Source organism: Triturus cristatus, chromosome 7 (assembly GCF_964204655.1).
Source record: "Triturus cristatus chromosome 7, aTriCri1.1, whole genome shotgun sequence".
NCBI classification, from domain to species: Eukaryota; Metazoa; Chordata; class Amphibia; order Caudata; family Salamandridae; genus Triturus; species Triturus cristatus.
The window spans coordinates 1,245,526,217-1,245,546,426 of NC_140590.1; the positions used below are offsets into that span (position 1 = coordinate 1,245,526,217).

Consider the following 20,210-nt stretch of genomic DNA (forward strand, 5'->3'; position numbering starts at 1 on the left):
TGCCTAGAAAGTTGAGGTTGTTTCATCAGATACACGAACAGTGATAGGAGAAATGCTTGCAAATAGTCCAAACCACTGGAAATTTTTCTGGATAGCATTCCAATCCATAACTTGTTACCTACTGTCCCACTCTAGGCAGATGCCCACCTTAAGCAAATCAGTACTGACCGTGCTCCTCGTAATAACAGTCCATCCCAAACTGCCAATGTCCCTTCCAGGAAGGACCAGAAGCAACCTCAGACAAGTTTCGATCTTGTTCGGCCTCATCCGTGATAAATAGCTCGGATCCTGTGGCACAGGGAGCATGATATCCATGTCTAGGCATACCTTTATTCACGTAAGGCGGTACATCAAACAGACAAAAGGTGATGATATGAAAAGAGGAATGTTTGCAAACAGTGTAAACCACTGGCCGTTGCTCTAGGTTGCCTTCAACCTATTGTTTTTCGCTCATTGTGCCACTCTAGACTGAGGCCCGCCTTATGTAAATCAGTGCTGACCCTGCTTCTTATGGGAACAATCCATCCCAAACTCCAGAAGGGACCAAAATAAAACCCAGAGTATTTTATATGAGGGACTATAAGTTTGTCTAATGGCAGATGGCCTAGAGACAGATACCTGTGACTGAATGAGGTGTGAGAAAGTAGGAGATGAGAAAAAGATTTGGGAGTTATGTAATGTTATACACATTTGTAGAGCACACTATCACATGGGAAGGTATTCTACTACTCAGCAGGCGTGAATCTAGTCAAACCTAGGACCTAGTGGGACTACTCGAAAAGGCAGGTCTTCAGCTTCTTGTGGATTTCAATAGGGGAGGAGGAGGCTCTTATGTGTAGCTGCAGGTCGTTCCACGCTTTAGGAGCAATGTAGGAGAAAACTCGACTGCCGGATCTGGTTTTCCATATGAGTGAGATTTCTGCAAGTAAGAGTTCGAATGAGCAGAGGTGTCTGGAAGGTTTGTGAAACCAGATGCGATTGTTGAGATATGTTGGGCCAGTGTTATATAGTGCCTTGAAAGTGTGGGTGAGGAGTTTAAACTGCTTGTTTTTGTAAGGGGAGCCAGTTGGAGCTCCATCCAGTGTCATGTAATGTGAGTGCGGTATGGGAGGTTGAGAGCAATTCTGGCCGTCAAGTTCTAAATGGTCTGCAGCCTTCTGGTGAGTTTTTTGTTGGTCGAGGCATTTAGGGTGTTCCTTTACTCCAGCTTGCTTGTGACAAGGGCATGCGTGACAGTTTCCCAGGTGCTGCTTGAAAGCCATTTGAAATCTTTCTCAGCATCTTCAGGGTATGAAAACGGCGATGGTGGCGTTCATCTATGTCACTTGCAAAAGGACGTTACAGCAACCTAAATAAGGAGATATTGTCCCCCAAGGAGGTAGTGCAGAGAGCAAGAAAACAAGCTACTATGGCAGGACAGCTTGGAATGCCTGGCAGCTGAGAATGAACAGCCAGTGAGGTATGCAAGTGAAGCCTAGAAACGTGAGGGTGTTACATCAGATATTCACAACGTGATGGGAGGAAGGCTTGCAAATGGTTTAAACCACCAGCAATTGCCCCGTGTAGCATTCCCACCCATCATTTTACGCCCACTGTGCCACTCTAGACAGGAGCCCACTGACCCTGTTCTTCATGGGAATAGTCCATTCCAAACAGCCACTGTACTAGACTGTGGCCTAGAGTAATAACCAGTGGTTGAGATTAATTAAATCAATCCACCAATCGCTTTTTTTGTCTTCCCCTCAGATTCAGCCTAAGTGCGATGGGTATGCTCAGACATGGGTCTTGTGCTCACTGTGCCACAGTACTCAAGCGGACACCTACTGACGAGGCACAAAAGGGCTAAAAACCAGTCTGGGATGCTTGTGTTCCCATTCAGAGGGGAGCTGGCATGTTTGTTTGGGCTTGATTGTTCCTATTAAAGCAGGACCAAGATTGATTTGAATCTGGATGGCTGCTGTCTGAGGCAGCATCATGGGGAAAAATGGACTGTATTCAACCTGTGTAATTATCAGTGGCTGAGATTTATTCAATCATTCCATTCATCGCTTTTTTATATTCCTCAGTGCAGTTCTCTGAGTGCGAAGGGTATGCCCAGACATGGTTTCATGCTCTGTGTGCCACTGGACCCAAGCTGCACCCTACTGACGAGACCCAAAACGGCTGAAACTTACATGGGACTGCTTGTGTTCCCATTTAGGGGCAAATCATATAAACAGTTAGTTAGTCTTTGAAGAATTGTGCAACTTGTCATGCACAAAAATTCTAAGCCCTTAAGTCTCCCCGTGATCACGTTTTTTTGTCTCTGGCACACTTGGTAGATAATATTTAGTGCTAAATACCAATGCACCTACCTCTGGAGTGGGGTCTGTTTCATCAACTCCTCCCCCAGGATTCCTGTTCCTGTCTTTTCTGAAGGCGCATGTTGTGTAGAGTTGCAGTCGTGTTCACACAGCTGCAGTAGTCAAGGAAGCGCTGCAGTTCTGGGGTTTTCATCTCCTTTCCAGGTTTTCGTCTTCCAGCTATGGCATGGCTATGGCTTGGTTTAGCAGTGAGATGCCTTGGTGAACTGTGAATTTCCAAGTATCTGCTTCCTCTAAATGGCTTCTTTAACCCCTTCCCCGCTCATGACGGAACCCCTCCGTCATGAGCCACGGTTGCGCTGTGCTCATGACGGAGTGGTTCCGTCATGCTGCGGCCGTTGGCCGCCGCTCCGCCCACGCGGTGCTAATTCCCCGCCTGTGCGGGCGATTAGCGCAGTGGGCGGAGACGTGACGGAACCACTCCGTCATGAGCACAGCTCAACCGTGGCTCGTGACGGAGCGGTTCCGTCACGAGCACAGCGCCACCGCGCTGCCCCCAAACCCCCCCCAGCGCCGCGGCAGAATTCCTGCCGCGGCGAAGGGGTTAAACTAGAGCCAAACTGTTTTGCTGCGTTTCCGAAGGACACGTCTGTGGTGTTAAAGGATCTCCAACTTAGGTATGTGGGGTTAGGGAAGGGTGTTCCTTGGTTAATAACGCCTCCCATCCGGGGCCAGCTGCGGGTGACTTGTCAACTTGCCTCATTTCGACGTACCACTGTCTGAATAAGTTGCAACACCTTGCTCCCTTTGCTGGAGATTTTCATCTACCATGGGTTCCCAGTTGCCGTTGGATGTCTGTGATGCCTCCTATCGTTGAGGAACAGGGGCTGTGGTTGCAACCTAATGCTAGGGCAATAGAATTCGCGCTTCTTCATTCCCTTCTCATTTTGAGGGGGGTGTCATGAATCTGTGACTTTACCATGTAAGCTCATTATTATGACTTTTATTATTACTGTTCTTTTCGTTCTTGCCACCTTGGTATTCTGTGTCAATTTTCTTGTTTTCTTTATGGTCTGTATTTTGTCATCATTCCAATGATTGATATACTATTTAAGTAATTATACAGCACTTTGGATAAAGCTATAGAAAATTAAATTAATCAAATTTAGCCAGCCGCAGTGAGAGGTGGTCTGTGGATTTAGGGGAAATAGCCAATTATAAATTAGAACAGTATCTAAGCTTGAAACCGTGGTTACTATACCCCCTTGAAACTTTATAAATGACGTTGCCTTCCATCTTCTAACATGGCTGGGTCGACAAGAAACAGAAGCCGGTCTCGTGCATGCCTTTAGGGCCTAAGCTACAAGAACCTTGGAACAAGATCCTATCACGCCTTTGTTTGATTTGTTCTGTTGCTAAGTATCTTTAGGTACACCGAGAGTACTTCTGTATATACACGTTTTTATTAAATAACTTATGTGGCCGACTTGGTAACTGCCACTAAATGGTTGGTGCTACCTCCCCTACTTACCAGTCAGGTATACTATGAGAGTTTGGACAGTTATGCGTCAGAATTGATGTTAGGTCCACGTAGACAGCCATCAAAAGCTTTCATTGCTAAATAGGCATAGTTTGCTGAATTATTGAAAGATTAAATTCCCATTTGTTTCATTTGCCTGCTTGAAATTGTGGCATTTTTTTATGTTTATTGCTGTCGTTCCTGCTAAAAATATTAGATAAAAACAGGCTTTTGTCTACGGTGATCAGCTCATTTTACAGAACATTCTGTTATCTTCTAGAGATCACGATCTAAAACAATACCTGATCAGGCTTGGGATCACCTCGCTGGCAGTCCCAGATGCCAGCTTGGTTGCAGTGAGGGTGATACATGTTGAAGTCTATCCAGACTACGTAGAAGGAGGAAGCGGTGACATTGCTGTGGCAACACTGGAGAGAGAAGTTACTCTGTCTGATAAAATTCAGCCCATCGCCCTTCCATGCAGTGAAACCCAGTTCCCAGTTGGAATGAGGTGCACGGTTACCGGTTGGGGGCACATTCATCAAACAGGTAAGAAAAGATTCAGCATGCAATTATTTTGACGCCCACTTTCTCTCTCTTTCTTTCGCTTTCTCTCTCCAGTTGCATTGAAAGTAAATTCATGCTTCTCTTGACCACCAACATAAATTCTGTGACAGCAAGAAAGGTTCTCACCTACATATGCACTGGGAGCAAGAGCAGTGGCTCACTGTCCTTAACAAATACTCTTTTACGTAACCGCCATTTGTGTAGAGCAAATTCTACTTCTGGTAAAGCCTTGTAATGCTTTCAGCAGTGCAGAGACTTTCCACGTAGCCTCAGGGTCTAAAAAAAGTATATTTTTGTTTTCACTGATACACAACAATAAGGCGGCATCAAAGACCACAGTGTTACAGTGTCCCCAGTTATCAGTTTCTCCAGCGCCCAGGTAGGTCACATACCCCCATATCGAAGACCATACATAATCAATCTTTTTCCTCAGTTGGTGGATTTACCAGAGGACTCCCGAGGTCCCCTTCATCCCACCGCTGGTAGCCACAGGCCTTGCCATTGCCGCATTGTCATCCCCCCGCAATGGGTATGTATTTGGTCCTCACATATGCTGTCTGGACTTGCGTAGCCAGATCCAGGGTGCCCTCCTCGGCCTCCAGTAGCGCCACGCAGGTGTCCGAATCTCCCCTCACTCTGTCATGTTTCCTAGCCAGCCCATGCATTTCCCAGCTAGGGCCCACTCACCTGTATCCCTAATCCGCTGTAACACAAAGGGGGGCCTCTGACCCAACCATCCCACTGCTATGTGCAGCTTTACAATCACCAGCGCCAACTGCAAGAACTTCCAGCGCATCGGCCCTCTCCGGGGCTTTTTAATTAGGCCCAATAGACACCGTCTGGGGGCCTCCTTCACCACTATGCCAATCACCCTCCCCAGCCTCGCTGTCATCAGCACCCAAAACTTGCACACCGCAAAAAAGGAGGTGCCCATGCCTCAGGCAGCCTGCCCACCTGCCCACATACATCCTACTCAACTTAACTGGTGTCAAGTAAGTTCAGTGAACGTAATTTTAAGTGGATCAGTTGAAACCTGGCATTGCAGGACACCCTTCTAGTAAGCACACACGCCTCGATCCATTCTTTATCCATTAGGGGGTCCATGAAATCATGCAGCTAGGCCTGCCTGGCAGGAAATCCCCCCCTCCCACTCTGTTCTGTTTGAGTGTATAGGATCTATAAGGTAGGAGGGCTGGAACCTGGATGTGGTACAGGGCTGCCTACTGCATGCACATATGAGATTCTGGCTAGCCTGTATGCAGTTGCGGCTCGCAATACTCGTGGGTGGGGCGGGGGAGGGGGGCATGGGGGGTACAGGGGGGTAATATAAAAATAAAATAAAAACTCACCTGACCGGGTCCCGTATACCTCTGCTCCTGGGCCCGGATCCACGTTTGGCGTTTTCCTGCTCCTGAACAAGAACAGGCATGCTCCCTCCCCTTTGGCAGCGTTGTGATTGGTGCGCCTGTAGGGAGGCCATTTTCTCTATGTAGTCTGCATGCAGCCTACATAGAGAAAATGTACAGTGTGCATGACTGGTTTGGTCGGCCCCAGAGGGCCGACCAAACAGTCTGGTCCCACAACAGTGCGCAAGCCACTCCTCCCTGACTCGCCCAACCGCCCGCCTCCAACCAAGTATACCCTCCCCCAACCAGGCATACCCCTGCCTTCTGCTTTCTCGCAGTGCAAGAAGCAGAAACATAAAATGGCATTTAAAATACCATTTTTATTTCTGCTTCTCGCACTGCGAGAAAGCAGTGGGGCGACGCTCCTCCGCCCTGATAGAGGAGCGGCCCCTGCCTGTATGAGTTCTAGGGTGGAGCCTATCACCAAATGATGTAGGAGCGCTAGTTCACGATGTAAATGTAAATGTCAAGGTACTTATAGAGTGCACTGTCACCAGACGGCCACCTTGCGGTGTCGCCTTTTGCGGTTTCCTGGCGCTGATACTCATACCGCTGTGGAACCCCTCCTGGCTTTCCCTGTGAAGTGTCCACTCCTGGGCACCCCCAGGGTGAAGCCAGGCATCCTTAGCGCTGTTGGGGCCGGTGTGGAGGCTAAGCAAGCTATTGCCCAGAGTTGCAGCGTGGGGCCCGTGATTAGAATAGGCACCGAGGCGAGAATAGACAGGTCCAAGGAAATTGAGCCCGAGCCCCGCCAAGGCAGGAATCGAACCCTGGTCCCTGGCCAGAACTCTGATTCAGGGTCTGCCGCTCTAACCATTGAGCCACACTCCTCCACGATGATGCCACTGAAGCATCAGTAGCTTGTAAATGGCCTTGTTGTGGCTGCAAGCTAGCCAGCTCGATGCACATTTGATGAGGTCTGTGTCTGTCTAGGAAGATTGCACAAGGTTCTATATGCAGAATATAGGACCTTGTTGAGTTTAGCATACATATTAAGGGAATCTCACTCATAGACTATTGAAGTAATCAAGTCTGCTCAGCACTAGTGAGTTGATGAGTGCCTTAGCTGTACTGAATTCAGGCTTGCGTTCTGGTTGAGTACAGTCGAACCTGCAGGAGGATAGTTCTGTAGGGGATCACATAATCTAGGACCTAGTTGGGTGTTATCTGTGAAGGAAAGAGTGTTGAAACAGGATAAACAATAATACCTACAAATGCAGTTGGTGTCCATCTACAATGTCTTTCTGAGCAGGAGGCCGAAGCAGGAGTTGAAAAAAGGCAAGCATAAGGTCAAGCAATGAGGAAGGCCTCTGTGAGCAGTTTGTGACACAGATCTATGGACAGATGAATTGATTAGGATTCTGCTATTTTCAAGTGGCAGGGGGTCACGTTTCTTAAAGTTCTGGTAAGGACAGTGGTTTAGTATGAGAGTGGTGGTAATGCTGCTACTTTGCTTTCCAAAACCTACCTCTATTATGGTTTACTAGAGCTGTCTTGGAGTGAGTGAGCTCTAAGATGTAGCTTCTACGACTCACTGCGTATACGTTTGCGTTACGTTCAATGAGGGATAAAGAGAGCTAGAGAATGTTTGTATGCGAGTGTGTGTTTCTTGGTGTAGAGTGCGGTTGGTTAGAGCGATCGTCCGCAAAATGGACATTCTGAGCCATGTTGTGTTTGTAGTCACAAAAAGCATGCCCAAGTGTAATGAAGATTACTGGTAAAATATCAGAGTATTGTTGTCAGTTTCTTTCCAACTTGGCTCAGAATTTACATTCTGCCGACTGTCACTGAATTTAACCGCACTCTCCACCAGAAACAACCCACACGCGTGCACACAAACACTTTCTGTCTCTCTCTCGCTCACTTTATCCCTGGGTAGACTCCACAGATCTACATTTTGAGAATGCATTTTTAATAGTAATCACCTTTCTAAAATTTGCCTATCCCCATATTCCTCTGCCATTCGGGGCTGCTAGAGTCTACAGTGTCCTGTTTACTTTAAAGTTGTGTTTTACTGCTCAGCCATTTTAATAAGTGCAATTGTGCAGTGACTCCTGCTCTATTTAATAACAAATCACTCTTTTTCAGTCACCCGTAGCCTACTTGATATTGCATGTCAAGGTAGTGAAGACATAAAACCCTTTTGCGCAGACTGCCAAAATGGAAAATGTTGCTTCAAACACTCTTTTAGTATTAGAAAGTGTAGGGATCCCTGTCATAAAAATGCATAGAGAAACAGTTTAAGAGATTCTGTAAGAACATGGGTCTCTGGGTATTATTATAGCATCAACCACAAAAAGCAGAACAGTTGCAAATGTCCTGCAAATAGTTGGCGTATCCACTCTTTATGAGCTAGAAGTGAATTGACTACTCTAGACAGAGATCGGCAATATGCAAATCAACCTTGGTTCTGCTCCAATAGGAACACCCTTCAATTCTGAGCATTAGCTTCTAGCTCTATATGGATGATACCTCTTTCATCCACCATTGTCACTGAATCACTGGGATGTTGATATAAAGTCAAAGGATTAGAATGCCGTTGACTATCTCTAATGAGGGCCTTGGGTCTGGAGTGTCTTTTTAGGTAAGTAGTAGCCAACGTGTCAGAATGACCAATGATCAGAGTTCCTACCCCACAAAGAAGGAAAGGCTAACACCAGTATGCCTAAGGAAGGGCTCAGGACCCTGACCCAGAAACAAGGGATGATAGAAAGAACTAGAAATAAGATGCCCCTCTGAAAGAGGGCTAGGTGAAAGCAAATTCATATGTATAAAGCCCAGGCTTCTCTACCAAGAAACAAATTCTATGTACGTAACATCATGGCCAACACTTTCAACAGAAGCCTGACATTATACAGAGCACAACAGTCAAATAAACTCTTAAATAGCAGCAGTAGAATAGACATAGAATTGAAGAGGGATAACCGTGTGTGACTGAGGCAGCTTCTGTGCCATCTGCCACGACAGGCTAAAATCAATAAAGCATGATCGGATACAATTTAGTCTCTCCTTGATGAGAGTGTAGCAACTGTCCCACCTGCTCCTGATCTGAAACCTGATCACAGAAAGCAAAGAAACAATATAATGAAGGCAAGAGATGTTCATTTATCGCCTAAATACAGGAGAAGTGAAATTCATGTGCCTGCTGCCCCCAAACTTCCAAGTGAGGATTGGCCTGGTCACCAAAACAATAGATATTCTTCCCCACATGTCTTGGAAAGCAAGGCTATCTACTGAAAGCCGAAAGCTAAGCTGCCCTCATGTGGGTACAACCAGGGGAAGGTACATCCAAACAATTTTGATCCTAAAATAGAATCGCTGGTCGCAACAAAAATACCTCTTTTTACAATGTCATTCCACTATCCTAAATCAATAGAATGTAAGCACGTGTGTCATGAAGGAGTGTCATAATCAGTCCATTTTGATAATTACTCCCCTCAGTAGTAGTAGTAGAAGCCATCTGTCCGTGTTTGTGAACAGACTAGCAGCCTCAATAGGAGGGGCATGAGGGATGTGATTGTCCACTCTCCATCAAACCTTCTTTCATAAACTGCTACACAAGCCAGTAATGTATGGACGTTGTAAGTGTGGTCAGGAATCTTATATTTAAAATATGAAGTTAAATACCCTCCTTCGGGCACATAGATTTTTGTGCATAGTCCTTCAAAGATAACGACTGCTTTGGCATTCTCCAAGGAGCTTCCTTCACCCAAGATGGAGGAGACTGAAAAGCATCACCAACACCGTAAACCAAAACTTCACGAGATCTAAGAGCTTATCACAGGTAACTGGAAGTCCAATTAAGGAATATAATGCCTGCCCAGGCACTTTATGGCCCAGAACCGCTTTTGAAATCATGAAACCGACTCCATCATGACAAAGTCACTGTCCACTTCACTCTCAGGGCCCCTTTAGATCGCCAATCACTTGTTGACTGACTCGTTGCCATTGACTCTGTTTACCTCTCCGCTGCCTATCGGCTAAGTTTTCACTGTATGAAAACAACATATTTATATCAATCCATATAATAGTACCCCTATTATAATAGGACCCCTGCACACCCCACATCTACCACAGATGCCATAGCTCCCGAACTAGGCTGGATCATCAACGCCTCCCTCGAATCCAGCATCTTTCCCGAGGACTGGAAGCGGGCAGAAGTCAAGCCCCTCCTCAAGAAACCCTCAGCCGACCCGACGGACCTGAAAAACTATTGGCCCTTCTCCCTCCTTCCCTTCGCAGCCAAAGTCACCGAGAGATTCGTCAATGCCCTGCTGACCACCTTTATTGAAGAGAACGCCATCCTTGACTCCTCCCAGTCTGGATTCCGCAGCAACCACAGCACGGTGACCGCCCTCCTTCGCCGCCACCGATGACATCCGCATGCTACTCGACCAGGGCCACACTGCGGCCCTCATCCTACTAGACCTCTCTGCAGCCTTTGACACCGTCTTCCACCGCACTCTCTCTGGCAGACTTCATGATGCAGGCATACGGGGAACCGCCCTCGACTGGATCTGCTCCTTCCTCACCGGCAGAACCCAAAGGATCAGACTCCCACCCTTCCTTTCCGAACCCAGAGATCAACTGCGGAGTACCCCAAGGACCGTCGCTCAGCCCCAAGCATTTCAACATCTACATGGCCCCCCTCGTAGCCATCATCAGACAGCACGGGCTCAGCATAGCATCTTACGCCGACGACACCCAGCTCATCCTCTCTCTCACAAAGAACCCCGAAGACACAAGACTCGGCTTTCAAGAAGGAATGAAAGACGTCGCAGCCTGGATGAGCGACAGCTGCGTCATTGGTCCCTCCCCCACGGCGTGGGACAGCTCCTCGTGGCCCCCTGCCTTCAAAAACCCACCCACCCTGATGTACCATGCCCAGAACCTCTGCATCAACCTGCTTCAACTCCCTCCACAAGACCTTCAAGTGGATCCCCCACGAATGCAAAAAGACCGTCACCCACGGTCTCGTAACTAGCAGACTGGACGCCCTCTACGCCGGAATCAACAAAACCCTGATACGCAAGCTCCAAACCATCCAGAACACCACAACCAAAATCATCCTTGGAACCCCACGACACAAGCACATGACCCCTTACCTATGAGACCTCCACTGGCTCCCCATCGAGAAGAGAGTAACCTTCAAGCAACTCACTCACGCCTACAAATCCCTCCACAACATCGGACCCAAATACCTCAACAAAAGAGTCTCCTTCCACGTACCCAAAGGAACCTCCGCTCCGCCGACCTCGCCCTGGCAGAAACCCCACGCATCCGCAGAACCAGAGCAGGTGGAAGAGCCTTCTCCTACATCGCAGCAAAGACCTGGAATGAGCTCCCAATCAACATCAGACGCTCCCCCACTCTGAACACCTTCAGAACCTCAAGACCTGGCTTTTCGACTGTTTCGGGGCTGCACCCTCCCCCCAGTGCCTTGAGACCCTCACAGGTGAGTAGCGCGCTTTATAAACCCCCTTATTGATTGATTACATTAATCTGAAATAGCTGAATATATATGAAAAACACGACGACTGTGAAGACAACATCAATGAGTAGGGGCCAAGCAATATTAATAATCCAGATCACAGGGTGAACATGCTAAAATACACTGACAAGTGTGACATAGAAATAAATAACATTTTGGAAAGTTATTCCACAGTTCCTTATGGTAGCGTTTTTTCCCATAAAGTATAAAAGGGTGCTACAATCATCTTGTAGAGGAAACCGGGTCTGCTCAGACCAAAAGCCAAACATTTATAAAATAATTAAAATACATTGCATCGAATAAATTACAATGAAATACAATCCTAATAAAAGGTAAGGAAGACAAGGAGGCATTTGAACAAGAACATTAATAATAACTTTTTTTAACCAACACTTCTTTTTGTAGGTGTTGTAAATAACAGGTGTTACTAGTATTAATTACATTTAATTGTACCCAGTTGACTAGCATTAGATGTTTTTTAAAGTAGAGGATCAGTGCTGGGATTTGAACATGTGATGTAGATGATATCATATGCTAGAGCTGGCGTTTGTGCACTGAGCCACCCTCATGGCTTCTACTTGTAGAGTATTTTGTGAAGCACTCGCCACTAGCACTTTCAGCCTAAAAGTGCTGTAAGGAAAAAGTGCCATTAATGCCAGTTTATGCAAAGGGAGTGATTAAATCCACCGTGCACACAGGGGTGTTGATTGGGGGAGAGGGGAGGGGGGGTGAGAGCTTCAAATTTTCCAACAGTCACACTGGGATATCTTGTTAGAACACATTATATGAGAAGTAGAACATGAGAGGGGCAGTGGAAAGAGAGAAGATGGAGGAGTGGTAGAGGCACTTAAAACACATTTTTCAAACTAGTCAACATTTTTTAAGGCCGAGAGAAGAGCATGGGTGTTTTTTTTGTCAGTGTGGGCATGTAAAAATCTCAGGTGAAGTCCGACAGACACTTCTTCATAGAGGACTGAAAACTCACGTAACGTAACAGTGTCTCAATGGTTCGAATATCGATTGGAGCCAATCCAAGTTAATCTGTCAGTCGACCGGTTTCTCATGAGGAAACCGGTCGACTGACAGATTAACTTGGATTGGCTCCAATCGATATTCGAACCATTGAGACACCGTTACAGGGTCTTTTTACATTTATATTTGAGAGCTTTCTCAAGCCCACCATTTTGAAACACACTGCGGAGATGCCCCGCTGTTTCACCCTAGTGCTCTTCTCAGTTCAGACCTGAGGAAGACTCCACCGCGAGGATAGCAAATAATCCTGCACTTTAGGAGTTGAAACATCGACAACGCATATACAACACAAACTCTGGCGACAATTGTATGAATTGGTGTTTGTCCATTAGAGTGATGTGTACCCACAGGAACATTTGATCTATCACGGACCGGAAAAGTTCAGACCATGTATAATTGATGTATATATGTCACTCACACCTTTTCCCTGTCCTTCACTCATACGTCACCACCCAACTCCCATTCCTTCCCCTTATTTTTCTACTCACACCAAGAGCACTGTAGTATATTGCACTGTGATATGAATGAGCAACTGCGTTGCCTTCCTCTGCTAATGCTTTGAATATAATTGCATTACATGCTTCTGTTCTATAGTGAATACATTGGACGTATGCCATAACAAGGACACTGGTTTATGCTACTATTTATTATCTGTATAGAAGCAATTGCTACCGCGACCATTCATTTATATGTACTGTATTATTGACCCAAGGCCGGTTAGTATTGTTGGGTTACCCCATAAAGTTATACACTGGTGCCACTCTAGCTGCCATGACAGTCCACCAAAGTCCTATGCATTTCTATCCTAAGAACTAGTTTCCTTAAACAGGAATCTATAACTTTTTAAATAATTGGTATAAAAAGAAATAAATAACCTGAAAAGCACAGGCTCATGACTATATATCCTGATCCATGCGAAGTCTGTCTCTGGGAAGCAGATAAACGACTTATCACATTTGGGGCTTCTTGACTAGGGGGGAGACTCAAGATACATGCTTAAGTCATAGTGCTAGAGTGATTATGAGCGTGAATCAGATCTGAAAAGAGCACAATGTAAGCACTGTAATGAGGAAAATAGACAAAATGAGTAAAGTGGGTTTATGGTTGAAGCTCAAGATGCAAGACGTCTATCACACAGAAATGAGCGTTCGAGTGACAGTGTTTCTTTGCACTTGCAGTGTCCCTTCCTAGTCCTCAGACTCTCCAGGCGGCAATGGTACCTCTCATTAGTCAGCGAACATGTAAATGCTTGTACCGGATCAATCCCTCGTCCAGTGGTCATCAAAACGAAGTCATGTATGATATGATCTGTGCCGGATACGTGAGTGGATCCCAGGATGCCTGTCAGGTAACCATTTTAACCCACTTTGGGCCATTCTAACCTCTTCTCCTCCCCTTCCCCTCTGTCTCTTGTCTTAAGGGATCTCTCTAGTGGCTTTGTCTTTTGGTAGTAACTGCACTAATATGAAAAACAGCATGCAACAAAACATCCTGTGGTAGACTTATTAAAACAAAAGTGCAGTGCAGCTGAACAACCACAATTGCTGTGCTGCGTTACTCTAGGGGGCCAATGCTCATATTTACCATTGATGGATGCTGCTGCTTTCTTCATTGGTTCTGACGCACAAAAAGGCTGCCTGATGCCATGCCCCCCCCCCTCTTTGCACCATAGTGCAAAGGTGTGTGCATGATGTCTAGCATAGTTTTTGTACTGGAAGGGTAAACATGCAATGTATAAAATGTTAGGAGATATAAATGCATCTCTCTTAGTTAACACCAGTCTTAAGGTGTCCATTTTATGCAAAGCTAAGTCTGCCAATCTTTGGCGATTTGGCTTTGTGTCAAAATCCATGGTGGTAGCGTTAGAATGCCAAAAAAACGCCCCCTTAATGTAAAGTAGTAGAAGAGCTATTTGTGCTACTTTAGTGACAACTTTCGAGCACAAAACAAATTGCAGGAAAGTAAATACTTTATCAAGACTTTACGCTGCTTTGCTTCACTTTGCATGACTTTGCGGCGGAGCAAAGTCTTGATAAATCTGCCCCTTGTTTCACTCTGCAAATAGGAAGGACCAATCTGATGAGGTACTCCATGCATCACTCAATAGGAACTGCATTTCACAACATGCACTTAATTATTTGACAGGGATGGCGATAGGAAGGGAGGCGGCATCCCTCCGTGCTTGCTTCATCACTTTGAGGAAGGGGGTTGTCTACAATGTGAAAGAACATGACATCACCCAGAATCACTCATCATTCTGAAATATGGTGCCAGCACAACATTTTGGGTCCACTCAGTGAGAGGTGCGCCAGGAAAGAGCTTGGTGCTGTATATTACCCTGTAAGGGTTGTGTAAGGAAAGACATTACTACCACCGAGTACTTCCTTTGCCATTCGGCAGGAACAGCATGAGAAAGGAAAAGATTGCCTGCATTTCCCTTCTGGTTCACTCAAAACTCCAAAGTGACTGCTGTAGGGAGGCAAATCTGACCACAGAACTTTTACGGTTACTCAGTTAGAACCTTGGGTCAGATGTACTAAAGTGCAGGGCGCAAAGCAGTCATCCGCAGACTTTTGCATTAGGGGAGGTTATAATTGCGTTCAGCACTTCAATGTACTTAAAAGGAGACATGATACTGGCTTACGCCTCATTTGAGAGAGTCGGCAATCGGATGGAGTGCAAATACTTCTCAATAGAAGACGAGAAGTGTCTCTTGGGGGAGTATACAATCTTATATAATGATCGATAAACACTTTGCCAACCTGATCAGGCTCAACAACCACATCCTTCTGCTTAATCATAGATAGCTTTAATGATCTCCTTATTTATTTATTTTCTAACAGACCATGCCAAGAAGAGCCCTATATGCTCACTTTCTTCATAAAGATTTTGAATGCAGTTCTGCTGATTTACAATTTCCTTAAATATAAAAAAAAATTATTCAAATTTTGACGGGCTTGTTGGAGCCTGATCTCCATTCCAGATACCTGGTCAGTGGAGTTCACATACGGTGCCTGATCTAGCTCAAGTTTCAAGGCCCTCACCTGGTCTCTTATTATTATCTGGGCTCTACACAAAATTGATTTGCCTCGAAGAAATGCTTTGAATGCCCCCTACCATGAAAGACGAGGCAGTACCTACCTTTCACGATTAGTGTATGGTGGTGCGCATTACCGAAACCCAAGACTCGTCAGTCAATAATGAAAGATCATGGCTCCATCGTGGTTGTTGGGACCCCGATTCTTTAAACAGTACCTGAATATAGGGGACTAAGTGGTCTGAAAAGGGATTTGACAAAATGCCTAACTCTATTCTATTCCATAGGTGGGAAATTAGAAAAAAGTAAATTCTAGATGCCAAATTATATTGTTTTGAAAAGCATGTATAAATGCTATCTTGCCGATGATCAGATCACCAAGGATTCAACATGGCATGATCACTGCACAATTTTCTAACCCAGTATAGTGATTGAGATTTATTTTGCTGCTTATTAGCATGTGAACAATCACGTTTGATGTCTTGAATTATATTGAAGTCACCTCCAATTATAACCGGCCCATCTATCAGTTGAAATAAATCATACATTTCTCGAAGAGAGGAGACCTCATCTTCGATAGGCCCATTGTAACTGATAATATGTATAATTTAGGAATGCACCCTTAACTTGTCCATAATCCACATAGTCCCTTCCTGCACATAAACAATCATCCATGCAGCACAGGCACCCTAGCAAAAGGGTGCATCGCTGCATTTTAAAACTGTCGGAGCGCGGAGTTACCAACTCTGGAGAAACACTGTGCTCCGCCAGTTTATTGTAAATATGCCCCCAATCTACAAAGACTAGACTTTGCATCAAAAAGAAATATCTCCTTGAAATCGGCACTAACAAGGAGAAATGCCTTCATTGATTAAAACATCTTACACATTGCTTGTGTGCGGCGCTGCACAGCATACATACAATGTGTAGAATTTTTCAGTTGTCTAGACATAGGATTTTGTGCTAGAATGGTATGTTTCCAGTACAAATCCTGTGTTAGACAGCATACACACACCAAAGTACCATGTTTCAATGGTTGTGTGTTCTGAAAGGCAACCTTAACACTGCGTCAACACAGAGGATGACAGAAGCAGCAGGCCATTTTTAGATCAAGCCTAACCAATATCACAGCTGTCTGGTCAGGGCCGGACTGGGAACCAAATCCGGCCCGGCAAAGTGCTCGGCCGGCCCCCCGGGGGGTTGGGGCTGCGGCCGAACTGTTTGCCAGGGCCGGTTTGAGAGGATTTTGTTACAGGGGCTGATATTGCAGCTATGCTGCAAAAACAGCTCTGTAACAAAAACAAAACAAAAACAAAACTGGACCCCACCCTGGTGGCCCACCGGGGAAATGCCCGGTGCCCGCTACGGCCAGTCCGGCCCTGTGTCTGTTTGAAAACAACATATTGTAAGCCTGCCAAGAACTTACAATGAGCTCAAAGCCCTCCCATTCCTTACCATTGGCTGGCTTAATTGTCCTTCTCATTTGCTTGCTTGGTATTCTATGGCTTGCCGTGTCCAACTTGTGTTTGTCCCTCCTCTGTTTATCCCTCCTCTGCAGCATACCCTTTTTACTTGAGACCTTCAACTACTCACTTTTAGGGAACTATTTTTTCTTTTTGCTTAAGCACGGAGAGTGCAAGTGGGAATGCAAGTGATTTCCAGTTTCTCCATTGTGTGCTTCTCTCCTTCCATGCTCCGTGTTGTTGTCTGTCATCAGTGGGCTTCCCATAGCCATGTATTGCTCTCTTTTGCCTGTGTATTTCTCCCTCCCTTCCACTCCATATTGCGGTCTCTCGCTTGTGTCCTTCTTACTGTCCCCTGTATTGCTCTCCCTTTGTTGTTGCTTTCTCCTCCCCATCCACTCCATGTTGCTACACCTCCTCCGTTGCCTCACACCCCTGCAGTTCTATGTTTTTTAACTTGAACATTTATGTTTACATTTTTTTGTGAGGGCCAGGCAGCAAGTTGAAGTCGGCCTGTTTGCTTTCTAAATAAGTGTTTTATTTCTACTTTATTTTTTTTCTGCTTTAATTATGGATCCATCTTGGATTGGTAAATAAAAAAATATGGCATGCATGCGTGCCTACATAATGACATAGTGGCAGTGTCCGTGCACGTTTGTTTTTTTCTTTTCTTCATGTTTCACAGCCGATTCTGTGCAATATGAGCAAAAGGTATTTATTTAGCCAATACATCTCAAAGGTAACACCTATTGGCCATGTCAGTGCTTGTGAATAAACGTGGCTTTGCACTGCTTTGTCCCTCTTGTGCAACGCAGCACGTCAGCTGTGGTTGCTGCACTGACTGGTGCTAAAAAATAATAAACCTGCAAGACGGGTGCTAAAAAAAAGTGCAAATATGGTCTGCACCTGTTGCTTCCAAAGAAATCGCAAAGGTGACGAAAAAGCCTTGCACAATGTGAAATAACAACAGGGGATTTACTGTTCATTTTAGAAAAAACACATTAAACAAGATTTGGGAGTCCCACACTATCAGGAAGAAGCAGAATACAGCTGAATGGCTCTTTACATAGTCGGAAGCGAAAGGGTATACAAAAAGCCAATGGAAACAAAAATTAAATTCTGCATCACTTGTCATGGCAGGGGATAGGATGTGGCACAGCGGCCAGAGCTGCCGAATCGGGAGCTGGGGATCCGTGTTTGAGTCTTGCCATTGGCACAGCATCCTGTGATTCTGGGCAAATCACTTAATCTCCCTGTGCACATGGACAGCGCCTGGATAATCTCACGGGTGATAAACCATGCTATATAAATCTACTAACTTGTCGTGGGTTGGAGTAGAAAGGAAGTGGTGCCTCAAAACAAGTCCTTTGTCAATTAATCCGGATTTAATGCCTTTGGCTTCTTGCCACCTGGAAGGCCTCCAATTAAAAGTTGAGTTACATCAACTTGGAGTGTGATATGTTATGAAATTATGAAGCATAGTTACACCTTCAATAACTCTGCTTACGTCAGAAGCATAAGTTATCTGCTGTTGTTCCCATAATAACTAATCTTATGTCAGTCTTCCTTCTAGAATAGAGCTGTACAACTCTGTCATGACGCACACAGAAAATACTCCGCCCTCTTGGCTTCCTGTGTCTTTATGTCTCCGAAACTGTTCTGCTTCCAGTGGGGAAATTAAGGTTGCAGAGAAAAGGAACAGGGTGACCGAGCCACAATATATACTGCACCTGGGGTCATATTTAAGTGATGCAAACCTGGCGCAAATTGTTGATTTTCAGATTTACTTTCCAGTGCAAAACACGGTTTTGTACTTGAAAGTTGCCACAAAGTAATACAAAGTAGTGATTTGCACGTAATTGCATCTAAAGGGCATACCATGACTGGTACATAGCTTTCCCCTGCAAACACCCATGGTATTTGCTGCAGGCCTCTATCTATTAACATTTGTAAACTGGGATTTGCATTAAAAAATAGCACATTCGCAAGGCAGGCATAACTTTCGAGAAAAGTTTTAGTTTTCTCCAGATTTTCCAACTTTGCCGTACTGTACAGCATCTAGACAAACTTGGATACGCTTTAAACGTCTTTGTCTAAGCACAGCATTTTGTACTACAAGTATAAAATCTTTGATAGATTTCACACACCCTGTATGTGTGTGGCACAAGGCAGCCAAAATTACACAAGTTCAGTGGGAGAGATAAACAGACCCATATTTTAGCAGATGCGATGCTGTTCAGCTCTCCCTTTGACGCAACGGATGAGTAGTGTATTCCCTCACTTTTTAATACATTTGTCCCCTGGTCTGCATCAGGCCATCTTTCACTGGCATGAGCCTCACATCATGAAAACAACGTGGTCCACTTCCATGCTGCCTAATGTCCTATTACTTACCGGTAATCTTCATTACTCCGGGTCCCGTAGTCCTCGACACCGTCATGGACAAGTGAGATGTAACTATCTCACTGACAGAAAAAGAACGAAGGAATGCTGGACCTACCCTTCCCCCTCCCACTGGGAGTACTTAAGGAGTACCGTCCCAGCATTCCTCCTGAAATACCAAGCCCCAATGAAGGCCGGCAGACAGGGAGGGAGGGAGGGAAGTCATGACGGTGTCGAGGACTACGGGACCCGGAGTAATGAAGATTACCGGTAAGTAATAGGGCATTACCCCCAGGTCCCTCCGTCCTCGACACCGTCATGGACAAGTGAGAAATACCAAAGCAAACACCGGCATTCATACCAGAAAACACAACAAACCACCAGGATAGCAAACAAACCCAGAGATTTATTGGAAAAAAGTAGCAAAAAACATTTAGGAGCGAACAGAGCTCAACACCCCCAATGCGAAACCTCCATCATCCCCCAACAGATTGAGGAGGCGATAATGCCTGATGAAAGTATTGGAAGAGGCCCACGTGGCAGCCCTACAAATCTCAGAGAGAGGAACACCCTGAACCTCCGCCCAAGAAGCAGCCACCCATCTCGTAGAACGACCCTGAACCCCCAAAGGAGGAGGAGAACCAGACAGAGAGTAGGCCAAAGAAATGACTTGCTTTAGCCAACGGCCGATGGACACAGAAGAAGCCTTACTCCCAAGCGAAGCCGCACCAAAGGAGACAAAAAGGGAGTCCGACTTGCGAAAAAACGCCGTACGGTTCAGATAAATGCGCAAAGCCCTGCACACATCCAACAAAGACCACTGGGGACCACCAGGAGAATCCAAAACAGAGCCCAGGGCAGGTAAAACCAACTCCTGACACCTGTGAAATTGCGAAGAAACCTTCGGCACAAAAGAAGAATCCAGGCGGAGCACCACACCCTCCTCCGTGAAGGAAAGAAAAGGAGGCCGCGCCATCAAGGCTCCCAACTCCCCAAGACGACGTGCAGAG

At 45.6% G+C, this 20,210-nt stretch overlaps 1 protein-coding gene across 1 annotated transcript in view; it reads left to right on the forward strand.

Moving 5' to 3' along the window:
- The window catches only part of LOC146811711 (prostasin-like), a 100,534-nt gene that overhangs the window by 66,443 nt on the left and 13,881 nt on the right, over positions 1-20,210 (forward strand). The window contains exons 4-5 of the mRNA XM_085618702.1: positions 4,103-4,371; positions 13,497-13,666. Of these exons, the coding sequence (XP_085474828.1) occupies positions 4,103-4,371; positions 13,497-13,666 (439 nt within the window). The remainder of the gene's footprint in view (positions 1-4,102; positions 4,372-13,496; positions 13,667-20,210) is intronic.